The sequence below is a fragment of the Lepisma saccharinum genome, chromosome 11 (genome assembly GCF_977018435.1).
Source record: "Lepisma saccharinum chromosome 11, izLepSacc3.1, whole genome shotgun sequence".
NCBI classification, from domain to species: Eukaryota; Metazoa; Arthropoda; class Insecta; order Zygentoma; family Lepismatidae; genus Lepisma; species Lepisma saccharinum.
This window is the reverse complement of record NC_139239.1, coordinates 21,061,231-21,081,677: the sequence shown is the minus strand read 5'-3', so window position 1 is coordinate 21,081,677 and position 20,447 is coordinate 21,061,231. Positions and strand designations below refer to the sequence as shown.

The window sequence follows — 20,447 nt, the reverse complement described above, 5'->3', positions numbered from 1 at the left end:
ACAAACACCCAGGATGTGTCCTTTGCCCGTCCATGCATTCGAGTGAATTGATCAATTACAAGAACTGTCTGATGAAAAAAGAATAACAATTCTCTTTTAGATGTATTTATATATTTTTTAAATATATCTATTGCAAACAAGACTACTTACTGATTTGCCCGAATAAGTGGCTAAAGAAAGTACATGTTTAGTGTGTGTTCTTTAGCCACTTATTCGATACATTTGCACATGAACTCGTTCCTGAAGGATGTGCGGCCGAAGCCTATAATTGAGCTCTAGATATTACACAGAAAATACCAGTGGCGTGCGGTGACATTTAAACTAGGGTACGCAACATGGGCCAACCGAAATGAATTATGGGGGCCAGAACCCCCCCCCCCCCCTGGCCATCATGTTATTCAGAAAATAACTTTTTTCTACAATTTTATAATGGGAAATTTCTCATCCTTGTATCAATATCCAAATGTAACGAGGTAAAATATATGTATGATATTTTATATTCGCAAATATATTCTGATGTAGGTACGTAGAGCCCACAATTCAACTTTGATTATTTCCTTCATGCAGTGCGATGAACATTGAACGGGAAGTAAATGGCACAATCATTTTCCGTCCTTTCAAATTTCATGTAATAAATTAGATAAATCTCAGTATCCTCTACTATTACACAACACCTTTCGTAGAGGAAACCAACGAATAAGACCAACAATAAAGTTTCACTGTTTTTCTACTCAGTCAATCACTCTGTAGAGATATTTTTTCTTCTTGTGAAAAATCAAAATGCCTAATGTACTGCTTACCATCCTTCACAACTCCTGCCTGAAACAATTTTTCCAAATCAGGAACAGACCTTCCATTTCGGATTGTTTACACTTGTTTCGTAAATTCCGAAAATCCCTTCTCCAGTATGTCATCAATAACTCCCGGTCCCCCTATTTTATCACTTCACGACACCGACAAACAATAGAGATCCTGTAATGTAAATAATATGAACGAAACACTCGCTGCAAATTTCACACAACAGAAGAAAGCAAAAGTCAACCTCGCACGGTACGTTGTGTCCGGTCCCGCGTTCTTGTGAACGAATGAATCGGAGTTGCCTCCGACAAAGTATTTTGTAGAAGGGAGATAATTAAGGACAAGTAGAAAATACGTCAGCATACATCCCAGAACACTTCAAAAGCTAAACTACCGTACATCAATTTGCAATGTCTTGCGGGAGGGAGGGGGGCTCATTCGAATCCCATTGTAAGCATTGTATTTTATTATGTTTTTCTTTTATCATTCATTCATATCGTCGGGTCAACAATCAACACCCATGCTATGGAACTCAAAGGAAATGTTGATCCCGAAAGGAGATAAACAGATAGGTTTACCAAGCAGAAGGAACAGCGTCTTTCTGCGGAAATCGGCAGGGACGCGGATCGGGTGGTTGCCGAAGTCTCAATCGGGATCATTCGGGACTGCCTTCAGGAAGGCAGCAGCGTGTTCGTGCGGAAATCTGAATTTCTTGCAGTGGAACTGCTTTTGGAGCGATAATTGTTGAATTTTCATGTTCGTGGAAGACGAAAAAATGTTTATTTTTTCTTACTGTGTTGTGGGTACGCAGTGCGTACCTTGCATATCCTGAATGCACGCTGCTGGAAAATACATTTCTCACTGTGGGTCAAGTAATTGAACGTTACAAACTAACGCACAATGCACTTAATAACGATATCAAGAGCAATAATTAAAATTAACTTTTTTCGTAAATTCCGAAAATCCCTTCTCCAGTATGTCATCAATAACTCCCGGTCCCCCTATTTTATCACTTCACGACACCGACAAACAATAGAGATCCTGTAATGTAAATAATATGAACGAAACACTCGCTGCAAATTTTACACAACAGAAGAAAGCAAAAGTCAACTTCGCACGGTACGTTGTGTCCGGTCCCGCGTTCTTGTGAACGAATGAATCGGAGTTGCCACTCGACAAAGTATTTTGTAGAAGGGAGATAATTAAGGACAAGTAGAAAATACGTCAGCATACATCCCAGAACACTTCAAAAGCTAAACTACCGTACATCAATTTGCAATGTCTTGCGGGAGGGAGGGGGGCTCATTCTAATCCCATTGTAAGCATTGTGTTTTATTATGTTTTTCTTTTATCATTCATTCATATCGTCGGGTCAACAATCAACACCCATGCTATGGAACTCAAAGGAAATGTTGATCCCGAAAGGAGATAAACAGATACTTTCATACTCTGAGAATTGTGCGAAACTTGCAAATTGTTCACATATTTTCCCCTCGACACAGTGGCAGTCCATTCTGGTCCTCACCTCCCTATACGAAAAAAAAAAACTTGCTAGCGTAACTTTAACCTCACATAAATATTTTATATGTGATAGTTTACGCTTATATTAAATGTGATCTTCCACCACTACATATTCTTGCCCTCCTGTCTGATTCCTGCATCACTTTTTGTAATGTATTTTTATTGCAACCCAACAGTGATCTATCTACGCGTGGCTGCTAAATGCTAGTAAGCTAAGTATTCCAGAAAAAAATATGTTGACTACTGTCAACACTGCATACGCTGTCAAAATCTTGGGTACCCTCGAAGCTTAGAACCGGGAAAGAAGTGAGAGAGAGGGAAGCGCGGGCAGACCCAAACACGTGACCGAGGCTGATATGAGCCAATGGGGTTACCTTCCGAATTTCTAGGGTACCAAGCAGAAGGAACAGCGTCTTTCTGCGGAAATCGGCAGGGACGTGGATCGGGTGGTTGCCGAAGTCTCAATCGGGATCATTCGGGACTGCCTTCAGGAAGGCAGCAGCGTGTTCGTGCGGAAATCGGAATTTCTTGCAGTGGAACTGCTTTCGGAGCGATAATTGTTGAATTTTCATGTTCGGGGAAGACGAAAAAATGTTTATTTTTTCTTACTGTGTTGTGGGTACGCAGTGCGTACCTTGCATATCCTGATTGCACGCTGCTGGAAAATACATTTCTCACTGTGGGTCAAGTAATTGAACGTTACAAACTAACGCACAATGCACTTAATAACGATATCAAGAGCAATAATTAAAATTAAATTCTACATTATGCAACCATGTAGCGCAGACCCTCTCGAGTCCCACTAGACATGTCTTGTATATGCTGCAATCTGGTGCATGTGAAGTATTGCCGCTTCCATCAGGGCTTGCACCACCATGTATTCGCACAGCGCAAGAACATTTTCGGGGTAAAGTGTGCAACAGCCCCTTAGCTGCCAGTTTGATGCAACATGCATAGCAATTGTGTTCAATGCAATCTGCAGAACACCATAGGAGTCAGTGTTACCAACTATCTAAAAAAGTTATCACATGTGAAAGACGTCGTGTCAGAGTAAATTGTGTGTATATACTCGAACATCAAAGGATTTTTTCGAATAAAAATGTGTGTGTGTGCATTTAACCCATTAGCACCCAAATTTTTTCCTCATTTTTTTTTATTTAAAAATGTTGCCTACGGTCACCTGAGCATGAATATTGTCATGGTAGAACGAAAAATATCAGAGTTTGCTCATAATAGCTTTTTATTGGCTGATCCCCATTTGGGGATCGTGGGCAATAGCATGTAAATTAGTATCATTTCAATTTCCTTTTACACAACTAATTCCCCATCTTGTCTTACATTTAACATAGATGAAAACCATTGATACATAACACACATGTATGACAAAGATATAAAACATAGATATATTATTATGAACACGTAGTACACAGAAGTGTTTACTTTCTCACACTTTAAAACAGTCAACATGCTAAACAAAATTTTATTTGTTGAATTCCTTGCAAGCATTTTGCTTGCAAACTGAAGATTTTCAATTTTACATTTTACAAACATGAATATGATAAATGTATATATATAACTGTTCATAACAGATACATTTTATGCAAACACGATAATGTTCTTGACTGAAATGTTTATTTGTGCCACACTTTGAAACAATCAAAATGCAAACCAACATTGCATTTGTTGCACTCTTTGCGAACATTTTTCTTGCAAACTGCACATTTTCTTTGCTTTCCCTCTTCAGTCCTCTGTATGAAGTGTCCCAGTGGATCCTTTCGAATATCGTACACAACACATTTTGCTTCTTTGGGATAGGATGGCCTCCCTGAGGTTTTGCTGTCAGATAAAGAGGTCAGCTGAAGATATGCTCGAGCAATCATCTGACAGAAGGTGAGAAGTGGAATCTTGCCATGAACTAATGAATGCAGAACATGTGCGTTGACTACAGCTACGTCAATTGCATTTGTGATCAAAGGGAAATACAGCTTTTTCCCTTGAACGTTTGTCTGATATTTCTGAACAGACCAATCAAGCATGTCGACTCCCCTCATATGCTTGTTATATTCAGAAATTGCTTTTGGTTGAGGTATGGCCAAGTATTTCTTTTCTGTCTTTGACCATGTCTTCACTTGCGAAAGTGAATGCACTGTCTGATGATTTGTCATCACTTTCACTACATTGTTGTCTCCATGTAATAGCAAGAACCTCATTGTTAGTATCAAATATGAAATCATATGTACCGCGAGGTTCTTTCTTCATTGTTTTCTCATTTTTTACTGGACATTTACTAATTCGGTTGATACGAACAGTTCCTGTAGCACGAATTCCCATTTGCTTCAGTTGAACCATGAGGTCGTAACTAGTGAAGAAGTTGTCGAAGTAGATTTCGTTTTCAAGAGTGTGCTCCAAAACAGACACCATGTTCAATACGACAGTTGCACCTAGTGTATTTGCTGATTCTTCATCACGATTTCTTCCTTCATAAATGTCCATGTGGTAGCAGTAACCTGTCTGTGAGCAACAAAATTCCCACTGCTTGAATCCAAACCTCACTGGTTTCCTTCTAATGAATTGCTTCAAAAAAATGCCCATAGTAACGGACCATCTGTTCATCTACACTAAGATGGCTCGAGAAAACTCCAAATTTTAAGAAATTTGTATTCAACATATCAATCAGAGGGCGAATTTTGAATAACTTGTCACCTTTGCCAACAACGTTTGTCAAAAGAGAATTATCATTCACATATAAGAATCTTTTAATTTCTAAGTACCGGTTCCTGCTCATGCACCGACGTATGTAACGTGTATCAAAATCTTCATCTTCACACTAATACAATCTTTCCTGAGGTAATTCATGGTAACCAGTAAAGAGAAGAATCCCAATGAATTTTCTCAGGCACTCCACTGACAATTCAAAACCGTGATGATTATTTTGTGATGCATACAAGACACTTTGACGTGATAAGTAGTCAAACATATTGTCATCAAAAAACTCTTCAAATATTTCTACTGCAGTCTTACCTGCAAGTTGCTGCTCTTCTTGCCGTTGAGAGCAGTTGCATTTGGGGGAATTATTTCACTGTAGTTTGCTTCAACCTTCCTCCATGTAGAATTATTCATGTAATTTCTCTTCTTGCTTAGAGAAGAACAATTTTCACTCGTACTTGATGATGCTGTCTGTATTTCCACCGGTCCAGGAACATCGCGGGGAAGTTCATCTTCAATTATGTTGTCATCTACGTCTTCTAAGTCTGAAATAATGTCTACGTTTTCTGGCGGAATTTCCACAGTATCTATTGTACCGTAATGTTCTTCATGTGAATCACTGTCACTAACACCGAAGTCGGGGTCTTCCAAGAGATCTAGAGCTTGATTCAAGGTCAGACACCTGTGTCGACTCATTGTTGTGTCTAACGCGACTCAGCCGAGAAACACCACTGCCGCATTTGTTGACTTAAAATGTGATTGTGCAATACTTTGCAGTAGTTGATTTTCTGGAAGAGTCCATGATACACACTTTGGGGAGGAATATTCAAGTTGCTAGGTATTTTCCTCACCATTGTAAAGGAGACAAAAACTCTTATTCTTAAACGGAAGTGAAATTTACTTGTCAAGGAGATCATGACAAATTATGTTGTAGAACAAAATGGCGTCTGATATACACGTTGATCTTGATCAAGGTGATATTTAGAAAGAATAAACTTGCTATGTTAAAAAAAGCAAAACTGAAAACTTTATGAAACTACATTTTAAAATTATTTTTATAACGTGAAAAATTGACGAACAAAAATATTACGTTTTTGAACATAATTGAATGTATAAATCTATTTAAATTTTATGTTTTAAGTGTTTTTTTTTTGTTTTATCATGCAAGAAGAAACTTCAATGATGTGTTCATGTGCAAATAACAAAAATTGTATTGATATATTATTCAAAGTGAAGCAATAAATGTGCGATCCCCAATTGGGGATCGTGGGCGTTAATGGGTTAATATGTACATAATTGAAAACATATACACGAGTGTTCACGTGCTCAAGCGAACATTATCAGGCGACGTGCCTGATTAGGTGGATGTGTTTAGCTGGCCTGCTCAACACCCTGACTGATACCCCATAGAACATCTTTGGGATGAACTGGAGCGTTGGTTGCATGCCAGACCCCCACTCAACCGAAAACCACCCATGAACTATTCACGAGGCTATAGGACGAATGGAAAAAAAATCCACCAGCAATATACCAGAATCAGTGGAAAACCTGCCTCGAAGAGTAAATGCTATAATAATAGTGAAGGCAGGTCCAACATGTTATTGGGCCTCCCCCATGGCGCAGTGGTAGCGTCGTCGCCTTGTAATCAAGGGGTCCCGGGTTCGATACCCGATGGAGGCACAAGTGGTTCGGATCCCACTTTAAACTGTAGGTCCAGTCCCAATTAGCCTTACTGTGCATAAAGTGGACTTAAAACAACAACTCAACAACCCAACATGTTATTAGTTACCTGACTGGTGTCTTTGGAATAAACAGCACTGGCTGTCTGGTGACTTTTGGCTACATAATGTATATTTTTGTGTTTTCTGTATTTTGGTGGAAAATCAAGTAGACACTACACATAATATAATCTCTGCAGGCCTTCTCTTCTGAGTGTGGAAATATCTGATTACAACACGTACCTCATTGTCGGTGGGAGATTGTGTAACTGCCATCTTTCTCCTAGCACTGTTCTAAATCAACTGCCTTCACAGCACTGCGCCTACACTACATTACAGTTGCATACCACCACTTCCTATCTGCATACATGTATCATGCTCCAACCACTTGCACTGCATTCAAATACCATCATAACTTACTTTCTGGACGTGCCTCGTATATGAACTTACGGTTGTTGATTTGGTTGTTGATTTGGTGTTTTAAGTCCACTTTATGCACAGTAAGGCTAATCGGGACTGGACCTACAGTTTAAAGTGGGATCCGAACCACTTGTGCCTCCACCGGGTATCGAACCCGGGATCCCTTGATTGTAAGGCGACGACGCTACCACTGCGCCATCGAGGAGGCCCTATGAACTTACGGACACTGTTATCGACAGCATTCCTCTTTTAATATTTGATTAGGTAAATCAGATGCCTGTACAATGTGGTAGATTTCACTCCTATAAATTGCTCGTGTTAATTTTTTTATATATATATGAAAGTATGAAAATTTATAATAATCATTATGAATATAAATCAATAATAAGATAAAATGTAACACTTATTAAAAACATTTCACGCATCTTCTAATTTCTTGACATTTTGAACCAGTTGTTAATGGAATTGATTTGCTAGTTTATGAATGTAGCAAATTAATTTGTTTATATATGTTTATAAATATAAATGTATATAAATAAATAAATTTAATAATTGACATAAATTTAATGACATTTATACAGTATATATATATAACCATGGTTTCGGACCCCCCCCCCTCAAAAAAATCCTGGGTACGGGCTTGGCCTGCAGTCATGGTTATTACAAGCGGAGATTTAGAATGACAGGTGCTTAGAAATCTCCAAGTCATGCAAAATACAAACATATAATAATGAGAAAAGCTATGAAGAATGAGGAATTACAAAATTTCTTCTTTACAAACATCTAATTCACTCTAATCTCATTTAGTCGTAACTTTAATAATAGTAAAATAGGTACTTTAGTATTATACGGACTACCTCATTTCAGACCGTCTGTTTTCTGGAAAGTTTACAATATATAAATCATACAATTAGCCTATATGGTTAGGTTAGGTGCTTTCCCAGAAAACAGATGGTCTGAAATGAGGTAGTCCATATAATACTAAAGTACCATCAAATATTGTATTTAAATCTGCTTGCAAATGAAAAAAATCCTTTTCTAGCTTCTGAATGGTAATAATTTTCCAAATTAACTATTTTTCAGTTTGAATATAATTATAGAGAAATTAAATCAATTTCTTGTAAGCTAATATAGATGCATAATACAATCCATACCTGGAAGAGGTGTGAGTTTATTATTTCCATGTACAAATATGTGGATTTAGTTTAAATTAAAATTGTCAAGGAAAAAAATGCAAAATTTGTCCAGGAAAACCTGGAAAAGTCATGGAATGTCATTTCTGCTTGACTGTAACCACCCTGCACACACACACAGAAGCAGCAGAGTGTTAATCTCTATGAGAAAGGGTTTCTAAAGAGTGAACTCCAGTATAAAAAGTAATCTTCTTGCCCTTTTCCCAAGTTCTTTACTGTTTAAATGTGAAAAATTTTGATTTTTCACATAATTTTGGGAGGGGGCTGTAGCTCCATCAGCTCCTCCTGCATGCGCCACTGAGCATAATGCTTCATAATGCTTCTTTCCAGCTTGCTTTTATCAGTTAATTCATGTAGTTGTGTTTTGTGACAACAGATGTCATTGTGCTTTATGCTGGTAAAATTTGGCCCACTTTCACAAGCTCATTAGTATGCAGGACCTGTTGTAGGTGTATGCAGAGGAAGAACTGGAAAGTTGGGCGGCAGAGCTCAGAACATGTGGGAAGCTGTAGCAGACATAACTTGCTCTGACGTTCCATTTAAGGCATAAACTTTGCTCGATTCACTCTTGTGTGAGGTATTTTTCTGTGAGATTTACCTTCTTCCTCCACAGATGATTTATAAAAAGGGTAATTTTTTTTATACATTTACAAGAATAATTGTTGTATTTTGTTTACATGTTTTTGAAGTTCTTTTACACTATTGAACAGAAACTAAATTCTTTGCAGTATTTTCTTGTTATCCTTCTCTTTAAATACAAGCTTCCTCATGGTTAAGAATGTGGTATGACGGTAATACACCTAATCAGTCACTGGAATCAGAATAATTTTTTAAATAACACACTGTAGTTATTTTGTGCTTGCCTTTTATTGAACAAATGAATAACACAGTCTGTTATAAAAATCATTTTTCACACCATATTAGTTAAGAGTGTCGACTTATAAAGATGTTTACAAATCACTTTTTACTGATGTCACTTCACAGAGATTTGGTTCCAATTTAAAAAAAAAAATTGCCAGTTTAGTCTGTTACCCTCTGTGTATGTTTATTAACGGTGTCATTGGCTATCAAATAGTTTTATAATTTGATAATATTTCCAGAAAAAAAACCTGGTGTGTCCTGATGCGAATTTTGCTTGTGGTGTATACATATATGAGGGGTGTTCTTTTTCTTACAAAAGTATCTCATTAGGAGCTTGTATAATTCTGAAACAGAGTTGCCTAGTGAGGAATTTGTTTCTATGGTCATCATTTGCTGTTTATGGTGGGAAGCGTGTTACACTATATTGTTCGTTGTTGATTGAGATAGAGTATTTGTGATAGTCTGAGAGTATCTGTTTAATGTCCTTTCATGTTTATTAAAATACTCCTTCCCTCTCTCTCTTGAGATATTAATTGTTGACCTGGACCAGTGGCCCTCAACCTTCGTGAACCCACGACCCAGTAAATTTGTTTTTTTAAAGTTAATGCCCCAATAATATTCCTCGTAAACTTCTTTCTAATTTTTTAAAACTTTATTTGTAAATTAAAATGTATCCTTAAAATGTAATATTAATAAATAAATTCTGTGACTGAGTGGTTAGCACATCACGCTGCGATGCCAGGGGTCCTGAGTTCGAATCCTGCTCGGGCATGGTTGTTTGTGAATGTCCATTCATCAATTTCATCACTCATCCCCATCTTCGCAAATTAGCTAAGAGGCACAAAACATGAAGTAAAATAAAATAAATAAATTATGGCATAATCATAGCGAGCTTTAGTTTGATTATGTCTGGGCTTGTTGACAAATATAAAATTTGGATTCAATTGGTTGGCAACAACTGGATCCAATGGAATCTTGAAGTTTCCTCTGAAAAATTCAGGTTAATGAGAATAATTCCACTTCATTAAATTCTTAATGATGTGCAACCTAAAATGACTAAGGTGCCCATCTGTCAGCCTCTAAATTTGGATGCGGGATGCAGCGTCCTCCCGGTTAGATTGTTTGAAAGAATTTCCTGTCATCACAGTGGAAACCTGAACGAAAGACCATCTTCCCAGGTGCAGCCAGTATCGTAAATTTTTCAGAGAGAGGCAAACAATTTCAATTTTTGTAAAATGTGTTGTAAATTGTGGCAACTGTTAATTACGTGGTCATATACGTAGAACCTATGTGACGTTATTAATTAGTTTGTTGTGTTACTTGGTCATTTATTGTGTATTAAACAAAATATACACACAGAATGCAAGGAATATAGACGAGTGGATTTTTTCTAGTTGATACATAGTTTCTAGTTTACATACGTAACTTCTACAGACAAATATTTTTGTTTTGAACCTATTGTAGAGATAGTTCAGAATTTTTGAATCCTTATTTTGCAGGAAAATTGGTTGCAAAGAAGCCTCCGACTTCCCCCAGGCAGCAAGCTGATTGGAAGAAGGATGAAATACTAAGAACAACAAAGAGATCTTGTGAGTCTTCAAAACCTGGATCTAGGGTCAGATCAGCTTCTACAGGCAGGGACAAGAAATCAGGTACAGTATTATTTCTAAATATATCATATGCAATACCATGATATTTTTTCAGAAATGTTAACGTGTGTGTGTATGCACATGCACATAAATATTCCAGTATCATCCTTCATAGCATGTAGACGACATCAAGACAAACAGCTTTTCTTTGTAACATTTTGCTCTAAGGACTCATCATGACAGTGTTTCAAGCCCTTGAAACATATAATTTTCTATCATCTCTCCCCCCTCCCCCTCTATCTCTGTGTGTGGGAGGGCATGCAATACAGATTTATGGTTACCACTGGCTTATGATATTTTGTCAGAAAATGTCAGAGAATTATGTGTGGTAACAATCTCACTGATGAGGCTGAAGGTCCCAGGTTAAAAAATCTTGTCATGGGCATGGCTGTCTTTATCAGTTTCATCTAATCATCATTCATCCCCATGATTGTTCACATAAAAGCTCTGGCAAGCAATGTAAAGCAAGGGAAAATGCAAAATACTAAACTTAGATTTCAACTTTTTTTTCCTTGCTACGTCCTTTGTTTTAAATCCATCTCTAAATTGTGTCATATAATAATCTGTGTTATCCAGGAATATTTTTCATACTTGCAATTTTAATGTTGGATTTTGTTGACTGTAGTCTGTAGTTTTGAATCTTGCTACATTTTATTTTACAGAGTTACAAGCAAGATATTGGGCATTTTTGTTCGGTAACCTGCAGAGAGCTGTTGATGAAATTTATCAAACATGCGAAACAGATGAGAGCATTGCAGAATGTAAAGTAAGTATAAAACATGCTATATTAAGGCACAAGCTAACTTTTTTTTTAACATTTACCAATTCATGGTAAATTTGTTGGAAATAGTTGAAATGATTAAAGCTGATGAATAGATTTTTAATAATGACATGCTTTACATTTCCCCTCCTCTAATATGTATACTATACTGAATATATTATTTAAAGTTGGTATTTTTTGTTAGTTTATAATTGCTTCTGCCAAACTATTGTCTATATTGTGGCATCTATTTTGCCCAGAAACTTGATTTCTTATTAATACCCTGTACATCTTCTGGAATATGTATAGTATCTTATCAATATAGTGTGTGTGGCTTATAGTGTAGAAATATAGTTTCCTTACTGAATTATAGGATTTTTCTTTTGAAAGAAATATAATTTTTATTTGCTTATTGATTTCAGCGAATCTTTTGTGAATGGTGACAGGGCCAGGGGTGAATTTATCTGCTTGTCACCCCCAGACAGAAGTAAACTTTAATGAGATGAATATACTGTACTATCAACTAACGACATTAATTATACTGCAATAATAATAACAATAGCAATAATAATACATGAATATTGAGCTTCCGTGTACTAGTCAGGCAAAGTTGTTTTATGGCATGCTCTCTTTGTTGCAATTTTGTCAATCACATCCTCATAATCTGGATGGGTAATGTCAGAGTTCATCTTGTAACATAGATGATGACTCACCACATTTTCTCCCTTATCATGAACTTCTGATACATCTATGTACTTACTTAGTCGCCGGCCCCCGTGGCAGAGTGGTTAGCACATCGTGCTATGATGCCAGGGGTCCCAGGTTCGAATTCTGGCCTGGGCATGGATGTTTGTGAGTGTCCATTCATCAATTTCATCATATCATTACTCATCCCCTTCTTCGCAAATTAGCCAAAAGTGGCACAAAACGTGATGTAAAATAAATCAAATCAAATCAAAATTACTTATTTAGTCGACCCTCTTCTACCACCAGTGAGAGGTTTTGCAAAGAACTCTATCTATCATGGTCATGGGCTATCACTTTTGCTCTGTTGATATCCAGCCCTCTTCTCTTCAAAACTGCTTCCATCCAGCTATCCCAGGTCTGCCTTGGTCTTCCCTTTGGTCTTCTTCCATTTACTTTAGCTTGCCACACTTTTTTGGGTATCCTTTGTTCACTCATTTTTCACTCATCTGAACCACCTCAGCTGTGAGGACTGTATTTGTTGTTGTAGAGGTTGGGTTTTAAGGCTCATTCTTATTGTTTGATTTCTTACTCAATCTGATTTTGTTTTTCCTTCTATTTTCCTTAAGTACCTCATTTCAGTTGCTTGAAGCCTACTGGAATATTTAGTTGTTAGTGGCCACGATTCACATCCAGAAGTTAGTGTAGGTGCATAGGTTTTTTTGTATACTGTTAACTTTGTTTTATTTGTAATTTCCTTTTTACTTATGAAGTTTCTATTTAAGGTACGATATAGTCTTCCTGCTGCTGCAATTATGTTGTTCACTTCATCAATTTTTCCATTATTACTAATTATAGAACCAAGATATTTAAAATATGTTACTTGTTCCAAAATCTCATCTTCTATCTTTATGGAACGGGTCCTACATCATTCTCTACTTATTATCATTGTTTTTGTTTTACCAGTGTAAATTACCATGTTCATGTTTCTTAGTTGTCTGTCCCATGTATCTAGGTTATGTTGTAGTTCCTTTTCAGTTTTAGCAAATAAAACTAAATCATCTGCAAAAGCTAATTCTGATATTTGTACAGGTTTTATGAGCCAGTTTCCAACAGTAAAAGGTTTGATATTTCCTTTACAGATTTTTGTAATTTCATTAATTAAGATTATGAACAACAGTAGACTCAGAATACAGCCTTGTCTTACTCCAGTTGATGTATAGAATTCTTCAGATTTTATGTTACTTGTGCGGACATAGTACAGTTATTGAAAAAGCTCTGTATGCTAGAAATCAGATTATCTTTCACCTTTCTTTTCCGTAACACTTCCCACAATTTGGTCCAAGGTACTCTTGTCAAATGCCTTTTCCAGATCTATGACACATAGATGAATTTCTTTATTGTATTCTATCGCTTTTCAAGATACTGGTCTCAATGTAAGTATTAGGTCCTGGCAACTTTGGTTTGGTCTAAAGCCACTTTGGCTTTCTTCCAATTGGTGTTCAATTTCCTGTCTGAGTCTGCATTTCAGTATTCGTACATAAATTTTACCTGGGTCACTCAACAATGATATTCTACTATGATTTGAACATAAATGATTGTCTCCCTTTATGAATATTGGAGTGATCACTGCAATTATCCAGTCTCTTGGGGTCTTTTCATATTTCCAAGCAAGATTAATGGTATGGAGTAGAAATTTCTTTTCTGAATTTTCCACGTATTTCACCATTTCTGGTGTAATCTTATATCCTGCTGCTGTATTCATTAGGCTGTTGTGTGTGTTTGTACCTTCCCCGTGAAATATTTCTTGCATCTGTTCATAATTTCTGTTTCTTCCGAGAGTATTTTCCAATTTTTATCTTTCATGAATTTTAGTGGACATTCCTTATCTTTTCTCATATTTTTTAATACTTTGTAGAATAATTTTGTGTTTTCTCTATAGTTATTTTCCATAAATTCAACAAATTCTTCCCATGCCTTCTTCTTTGTGAGTTCGACAGTTTCTTTGGTACACTGTCTTTCTATTCATTCTTAGTTTTGGACTTTTAACCACTGTGTTAATTTTAAAAAAATTACCAACATTTCGGAGGCTGATTCTGCCTCCGTCTTCAGGGTAGTGTGTAATCTGCTAAATCACATTGCAATCCCTGGACACATGATGTGTTTGGGGATGGTGTCTATTGAGAACAAATTGCTGCCTTGTAGGATTATTCTCGGTGGCCAAGGCTCCACCTCGTCTGTCGGTCACAAAGACCTCTTGTACATGAAGTTGCCAGGGAGAGTTAGGAGTGGCCCAGGCTCCACTTCATCTGTTGGTCACGTCAAGACTGTTTTCCTATGTAGGCTGCCAGGGAGGATTAATTTGCAATGGCGCAGGCTCCACCTTGTGAAATGAAATGAAATCACTCTACAAAGATATCAAAACCAATAGCTACCCACACAAAATAATGAACCCCATAATATGGACAGAAGGAACAACAGACCCCTTCCAAAAGAAAAAAAAACTGGCCACGATCCACACACCATACATAAAAGGCATATCCGAAAGAATCTAAAAAATAATCGAGAAGTACATCAGAACTACATTTCACTCCAGGAACACACTTCGATCTAACCTGGTCCACACTAAACCCCACACACCCGATATAAAAACAAGAAACGTAATCTACAGCATCCCATGTGAATGTGGGAGATAATACATTGGGGAAACATGCAGAACACTTGAAGCGAGGGTGGGGGAACACAAAACAAACCTCAGGCAGGAATACTTTGAAAGATCTAAACTAGCGGCCTGCGCCTGGTAAAATAGCCACAGAATACAATGGGACAAAACTCAGATAATAAACAGGGAAGAAAATAGCTACAACAGAAAATTCAAGGAAACATCACATATGACTGCAACAACAGAACTGATCAGCCAACCCAGCCTAGAGATCAATCCAATACGGACACCATTAGTCAGAAACTTTTTAAAAAACAATACATGGCAGCACTACACCAAACACAACCACATGTCTTATCTTACATTTATCCATAGAACACAACATAAACACTAAAAAATAGTGAACAAAATTGTACAAGAATCATAAACAACAACGGGACACTATCTCTCCATACACTTATGTCCTGCACAGATACATCTCCAACTCTGTTTTGGCCAGTCAGCATACAAACGAGGATCAGTGTAGCACACACACTGGGAGAACTGTATGTCCACAACCATTCAGGGTCTGACAGTTGCACGTAAGCGGCACTGAAGGAGTATTAAAATTATATGATAATGAAATGCTGCAGCTTAAAATCTGCCATCCCAGGGCTAAATATAGCTCTGGACAGGAAGTCGTCAAAATCAATATGAGAATGAAACTTTTTATTTTGTATTTTTTTGCAAGTAATATATATTTGGAGTTTATATTCATAAGTGACTATGATTTTACTTGATGCTTTATGCAGGAAGTCATCCTGGTATTGGACAATTTCACGCGAGATTTCCACAGCTTAATTGAGTGGTTCAAATTAAAGTGGGAGTATGAGAATACACCACCACCACAGAGACCAACATCCTTGGCATGGGAAGTAAGAAAATCTTCGCCAGGAAAGGTGAGCATGATCTTATTGTTTGTATATATTTATTACATTTTGTGTGTGTGTGTGCATGTGTAACTTTAACTATATTTTCTGTAAGAATCGACAGTGGAACTTTTCAAATAAGGTATCACAACGATAAAATTTAAAGATAGAGGCAAATGGGGCACACTATGTCTTGAAGGATGCTTTGAACTGACCTTAAAATCCTGGAAAAGTCATGGAGAAATTACAAGGTTAAACTTTTTTCTTTAATGATGCTTATATTTTCATTCAACCAGCTTTCCTGTCTTTTACAAAGTTCGTATTTTCTTTAGGTAAGAAAAATTAAACAATTACATTTACAGGTTGGATACTAATTCAATTTAATAAAAGAACCTGGAACTTGACTGCAGCGATTTAGACTGTCCTACTATTTGGGTCAAAACTTTTAGTTGTATGTTCTAAATTGACAAAACAAATATTGTAATCTTGCTTCTTAACAATAGTAACCGTACTCACTTGGCTAGCTCAATTGTTGCTTTGATGATCATGAAGTACCCTTGGGGTCCCCGAATATATTTTCACTAGTTACAAGCACACTGGATATATAGGTATATATTTTACACTACACTGATAACTCTCCTGCACACTGCACTTAATGTTTTAGGTTCTGTTCCCTCAACACCTGGATTCTTCTTACTATCTTCTTTCTTCAAGTTTTCATCGGTCCTTTACTGGATTCCTTTATAATAAAGTTTTCTCAAAGTTCCGCTAAACAACACGATACAAAGCACTTTCTTCCATACACAACTTGATTCTCCGATTTCGACCTCCTGAAAAACAGTCTAAAAGTAATCTTTTCAAGCTGAAACTTCCTCAACTGTAAGATTATAATTGAGTGAAATTTGAGATTACGTTACAATCACTTGGACTTAATTATTACGGGAAATGTTACCGTTTCTATTTGGATCAGTCACGCACGATGCTACACGAACCAGGCTCTCTTTTCTGACTGTTAAAAAGCTGTTTCTGTTCTCCCGCTATTGTTTAGCGACCAATCAAGTTCAAAGGGTTACCTCTGATCATTTTGTATCGGAAGTTGCATTGTTCTCGGAGGGGAGCCTGCTTAGTCTATGCTTATTTCTTTTCGGAAGGAGCGTGGTATAAAAATGTTACAAGGTTAACACTTCAACTTGGCACAATGCAGATTAATTCAGATCCCACTTTAAACAGCAGGTCCAGTCCCAATGACTCTATCTGAGCATAAAGCGAACTTAACAAACTTTTAGGTGATAGTGGAGGTGATGTTTTCAGCACTACAACCTGTTTGCTACTGTCTCCTACGATTTCCCCTGGATATCCATTAATGAGGGGTTGAGTGAGCCCCAGAGCTGGTTATGCAGGGACATTAACTGAAAAATTCCACCCTGAGATGGCTAGCCTAGGAATCGAACCCAGGTGTCTTATTGATCCGACATAGAAAGCTTACAGTTTCCAGAGGCATAAACCAATTTTGTACTTGCGGAGTTCATAGTTCAAAACAAACAACATAAATATTAAGTTAACAAAGTTAAAGAATGAATCACACCAATTAGTATGAAGTAGAGGTGGGAACAGTTGTTCAGTACTTCATTGGTACTGGTGGATGGAAACATATACTACATTCAGTACTAAAATTGGAGTATTATGCCATTATGCCAATTCAATATTTTGCGCAAGCAAACTCAAAGTGAGTGCACAATTCTGTTATTTTGTTGTTGTTATTAAAAATGTGAAAGCATGAATCATGTACCCAATTTTTGTTAAAAGAACCCACAAAAACTAAAAACTCTATGACTGAAGGCCAGGGCATCCAAGCAGCTTGTAACGTGTAGCAGGGTCCATGTTACAAAAATATATAAACTTAATATTTTTTTTCATGTATCTATACTTCTATATGCTAATGGTTGATTACTTAGTAATGTGGAACACACCTCGTATATAAACTATACATCCTGGTGTTAGTTTTAAGTTTCAAGAGTTTATTTCTTTCTGACAGCAAGCTGAGCTATCACTATTGTGTAAAAGCCAGGCAGACACGATCTTATGAAAACATTGTCACAGGGAAGAAGATGAAACATTAGGCTGTCTTTCCCACTCTATATCTGTCGTGTCCCTTGGCGGACAGTACAGTAATTAGACTTATATCATAATAATCCCTGATTCTTTAGCTGCAAGACAGTATTTTCAGAATGTAGCTACGTGGACACCAAAGAAAGTTATGCCCGCGCAAAACAAAAACTGTATAAATTGTTTTTACTCAACATTTTCATGTAGAATGTTTTTTCTTTGTTAACTTATCGCATGGCTGTTGCAGGTAAAAGAGGGGAGCTGAAGGAAGTCACACTCCCTAGTCAAATTAAATACTGTGTATAACGTTTAATATTCCATTGTATGTTTATTAATCACAAAAGGTTAAAAGTGATAATTTATACATGTAACTAATTATGTTTCTCATTGATACCTTATTGATTTGTATTTTATTGTGAGGTAATATTTGTGTAAAGATAAAAGTTTGTAAATCCATCACGGCACCGAGAAATCAGATATAAGCAGCGAAGCTCGGTGGCTCGTGTCCTTTGTATTCGAACCTCTGATAAATGTGGAACTCGTATAACCGTCTTTTCTTTCAACGCTCGATCTTCTGCCTTCGTATTCATTTCGATCTTAGAAATTGGTTTATTCTGGGATTACCTTAGGACAGTTACTTAGCTCTTCTAGTCTATGCTCCTGGTCAGGAGATACAATTGAAAGAGTTGAGATTGTCCTGAGATATGCCGGAATTCGGGATCGGCTGATAGACTGTTGGTAGTCAACGTTTGTAACCCTGGTCAGGGTACATCTTTTTCTTATTCTGTGGTCACGGAAGAATCTTCAGTTCTCTGGTCAGAGGCTGGGGAGAGAAAAGGAAGTTGGATACTTAACTGGATATCGACAGAACCTAGTAGGAAGAAGGATCGTCGACTGCTTGTAGGATCTTGGTCAAGATCTATAAGTGGATTGAGAACCTTTGACCGAAGATTATGACGGACCTTCCATCTAGAACGAAAGCAGCCAGATTACTCGAACCTTTGGACGAGGAATTTCAAGCCCCGAAGGGATACTGAGTGTGAAGCTGAGGCTCAATAGACCCGTCAACCAAGTACGATCCAGGGCGGATCTTACAAGCTTTATTGGGTGATGGACTGTCAGCACATGGAGTCCCATTGTAGCTGTTTAAGTAGCTCCCCAGTTCATCATTTGAGAACCAGTTTATCAAATTTACAGGAGAGAGGAAATAAATGTTTTCTTAGTTATATGCCTGACTAAGAAAAGATTCCTAAATTGCAGCTGTACTTACAGGGAATTTTGTTTGTATGAAATTGTTGACACCCTGTGTGCACCAAAGATGAGTGCTAACTGTTAACCACCCCCCCCCCACTTTTCCCCATCTAAGATGGAAACCATCATCATCATCTCAAGTTATTGTCACATATATCAATTAAGGAAGTGAATAAGAAATCATTTAAGTCCTTCATAAAAGGTTTGCAACTTTATATTGAATCGGTAGAATATTGAATATCAATATAGGTATACATTTCAATTCAGTCCATCCATGGCCGTATTTAGAGGGTTTTTTTTCATCCACTACCCTTCACCCAGCGGTCGATATAGTACATATGTACTTTTAACCTATATGCGGTCCTATAAAGCACATACTTGTATAGTGCATAGTGGCTGTATGTATTGCTGTTTGGTAAGTATTGGAACAATATGAGCGTCGGAAAGTGGGATCGAACTGGTCTATAGAACCCCCCGAATTGACATCGTTTATTGCAAGTTACAAAATAGCAGAACGTTTGTTAGTTTTATTATTCATAACGGAAATAAAGTCCAATTAGTTAGTATTCAAACAGAATAACCAAAGAAAAAGTAGACTTTTGTACTTGATACAGAGTCTGATGAAGACCTTGCTAGAAGGTTGAAACGTTACGTTTAGTTTATGTTTTAATCAAATAAATTACTGCCTTGGTCAGCATATTTAGTTTTTCATAATCATGAATACAAGGCTTAATGGTGTTACAAGGAAAAAGTGCGTTAGATCAAATAATTGAGGTTACTACAGGCACCAGGTTACGTTTTACCATTTAATCCAAAGAATTACTGATTTCCACAGTTTTCAAAATTCCAAAAATTAAGTTTTATGTGAACGGTCAAACAACATAATCTTTATGACTAAAATTTCTATCTCTCTCTCATACTTTTAAAGCTTTTTCTTGAGGTATTCGTAAAACTTAATAACAAAATAGAATAGCTGTGCATTTCCGTACACACTGCATGAAACTTAAGAAAACATATAATAAACACAGTTGTGCTGCATATTCACACTTCTCATGGATAGAGTACAAAAGTCTCCTCAAGGATATAACGACAGCAATAACAATAATATGTTTAGTTATTTATAATGAAATTTTAATTATTATTATTATTAGTAATCATTACTGTTATTATTTATATTATTCAAATTTCTTGCGACCCCCATGGGAACAAT

General features: G+C 36.9%; 1 protein-coding gene across 4 annotated transcripts in view; it reads left to right on the top strand.

Annotated features, from left to right (window-relative positions):
• ssp3 (SCAPER domain-containing protein short spindle 3) overlaps positions 1 to 20,447 on the top strand; it is a 212,984-nt gene that overhangs the window by 6,399 nt on the left and 186,138 nt on the right. For all 4 annotated transcript variants that reach the window (XM_083130793.1, XM_083130792.1, XM_083130790.1 and 1 more), the window contains exons 3-5: positions 10,717 to 10,869; positions 11,529 to 11,632; positions 15,764 to 15,910. In XM_083130793.1, coding sequence (XP_082986919.1) covers positions 10,717 to 10,869; positions 11,529 to 11,632; positions 15,764 to 15,910 — 404 coding nt within the window. The remainder of the gene's footprint in view (positions 1 to 10,716; positions 10,870 to 11,528; positions 11,633 to 15,763; positions 15,911 to 20,447) is intronic.